This window comes from Aplysia californica, unplaced genomic scaffold (genome assembly GCF_000002075.1).
Source record: "Aplysia californica isolate F4 #8 unplaced genomic scaffold, AplCal3.0 scaffold01740, whole genome shotgun sequence".
NCBI lineage: Eukaryota > Metazoa > Mollusca > Gastropoda > Aplysiida > Aplysiidae > Aplysia > Aplysia californica.
In genome coordinates, this window is record NW_004799010.1 from 1 (window position 1) to 2,412 (window position 2,412).

Genomic DNA, 2,412 nt, shown 5'->3' on the forward strand with positions numbered 1-2,412 from the left:
GCTTCTTCTTTCCTATCAAACATCTATCGTCCTTATCTCCCCTTCTTTTTTATGTTTGTTACTCTCTTGTAACACCTCTAATCTTCTGGCGCTCATATGATCTTATGCAGTTGCGAACGCCGTAAAACCTCTACTAAAACTAAAACTTACTCCTACTATCTACTGTTTCTGTTGTTCTTCTTCATGACGACATGTAGCCTATTGTGATCACTGGTGCTGTATAATTCCGCGTTGTAACTTTTAGTAGCGTTTGGTCTTGGCCATCCTGGATTCGTTTTCTTGATATTTCATGAGAATACATTGTGCATATATTGTGAATCACCGTTGAATCGACTTCCTTTGTTTTTACTTCATGTACGTGTTTTCATTTTGTGTACATAGAGCTCTTTTCACTTCAAAGGAGTTGGGGGTTTGTTTTAGTGAGTAGCTGGAGGGCGTCACCGGTTGGCTCAACACTTTCCCTTTCTTCTATTGTTTTTGTCTGCATATATATCGCACTAAATGGCTTCAATCGATATGCTTCTCTTAACTTTAAAAAAGACGTTTTACCGTAGACTGATATTCATTTCGCCTTTGGGGTTTTTTCCTGTTTTACCGATGGACTGATATTCATATCGCCTTTTTTCTCTCGAATGTTTCAGAGTCTCAGCTATCCTCGGGGGTTTCGCCTCCTATTCCAAGCTTACCTCGAGCAATGACGACGACTGGGTGGACCGTCTGAACCACCTGTACACCGTCATCCTCCTGGCCATCTTCGCCGTGTTCATCAGCGGCGGTCAGTATGTGGGCAACCCGATCGAGTGCTGGTGCCCGGCACACTTCACGGGCTCCTTCACGGCGTACACCAAGAGCTACTGCTGGGTGAAGAACACATACTACATCCCCATGGACACGCCCATTCCTGTGGACAGAGATAACCGCAACAGCGAGGAGCTCACCTACTACCAGTGGGTGCCCATCATCCTGCTGTTCATGGCTTTCATGTTCAAGTTCCCGGCTCTTCTCTGGAGGATGTTCAACGGCGGCTCGGGCATCAACATGGACAAGATTGTCACCATGACGGCCGGCACTCAGATCGGCGCTTCGGAGAAGAGGGAGGAGACGGTAGGACACATCGCCAAGTACATGGACCGCTGGCTGGAGGCTCACCGACAATACCGGTACAACGCTCTTGTGCGCATGCGCCAGAAGGCGTCTCGCGTCATGTGCTTCCTTTGCTCCAAACGCGACGGCACTTACCTGACCGGTCTGTACATCTTTGTGAAGGTGCTCTACGTCGTCAACGTCATCATCCAGTTTTTCCTGCTCAACGGCTTCATGGGCGACTGGTATAACCTGTACGGCTTCGAGGTGCTGGACGGCCTGGCTAACGACCGCTACTGGCGCGACTCTCCACGTTTCCCCAAGGTCACGCTCTGTGATTTCGAGATCCGACAACTGCAGAACATCCAGACCCACACGGTACAGTGCGTCCTGCCCATCAACCTGTTCAACGAGAAGATCTTCATTTTCCTCTGGTTCTGGTTCGTCTTCGTTGCCGTGTGCACCTGCGGAAATTTCCTCTTCTGGATCTGGCGCGCACTCTTCCTGCGCAACCGCGTGGCGTACGTCAAGAAGTACCTGAAGATCCTGGACGAGATCCGCAGCGAGGAAGAGAAGAAGCTGGTGCGCAAGTTCGCCGACCAGTATCTCCGTGACGACGGCGTCTTCATCCTGCGCATCATCGCTCGCAACACCAGCGACATCCTGCTGTCTGACATCGTGCGCAAGCTGTGGGGCATCTACAAGGACAAGCCGCTCATCAAGAAGAGCCTGGATGCTGAGAACGAGAACTACGGACCGGACTCACAGGCTTAACTTTTTTATTTTTTCAAATAAGTTCTCACCCCATTCAAAGAGGACTTGTTTTTATTTTTTATTTGCAGTCTTTGGGAAGTAATTTCTTCCCCTTTACAGATGAGTTGACAGTCTTGGTCACTTCCACGGCTTTTTTTTCTCTCCTTCAGAAAGTAGGATCCAGCTTTGTATTGTTTTTCTACTTTTCTTAACCATTAGTTGTTGTTTTTTTGGTGGAGACTCGTATTAACCAGCGGACATAACTATACAATGTAAATGTTTAGCAGGATACTGTTAAATGTTTGGCTTAGCTTTTAACAGGCAAGTTAGAATAGTATTTCTTGGGGGGGGGGGGAGACTAAAATGATGTTTTTTGTTTTAAAAAATCGTTTTTATTATGAGTAAACGTTTCATACTACTTGCCTGATGCCTGTCACAAAAATTAAGTTTGGGTCACCGGAAATTGCGTAGTTATGACAGTTTCAGCCTCCTGGTTATATTCAGCATTACTCTAAATGTTTTATTGTCTAAGATATTGCTTTATGTAGAGGTAGGTATTTCTAATCAGCTAGTTTT

The 2,412-nt window shown here is 46.6% G+C and overlaps 1 protein-coding gene across 1 annotated transcript; it reads left to right on the forward strand.

The window, feature by feature from the left end:
- Nucleotides 1-641: 641 nt before the first annotated feature.
- LOC100533355 (pannexin 3) lies at nucleotides 642-1,857 on the forward strand (the record flags this gene model as incomplete). Its single annotated transcript, NM_001204649.1, is given in 1 exon segment — nucleotides 642-1,857. A coding segment is annotated over 1 exon segment (1,216 nt), but the record flags the coding sequence as incomplete, so codon positions are not given.
- Between the last annotated feature and the right edge of the window lie 555 nt (nucleotides 1,858-2,412).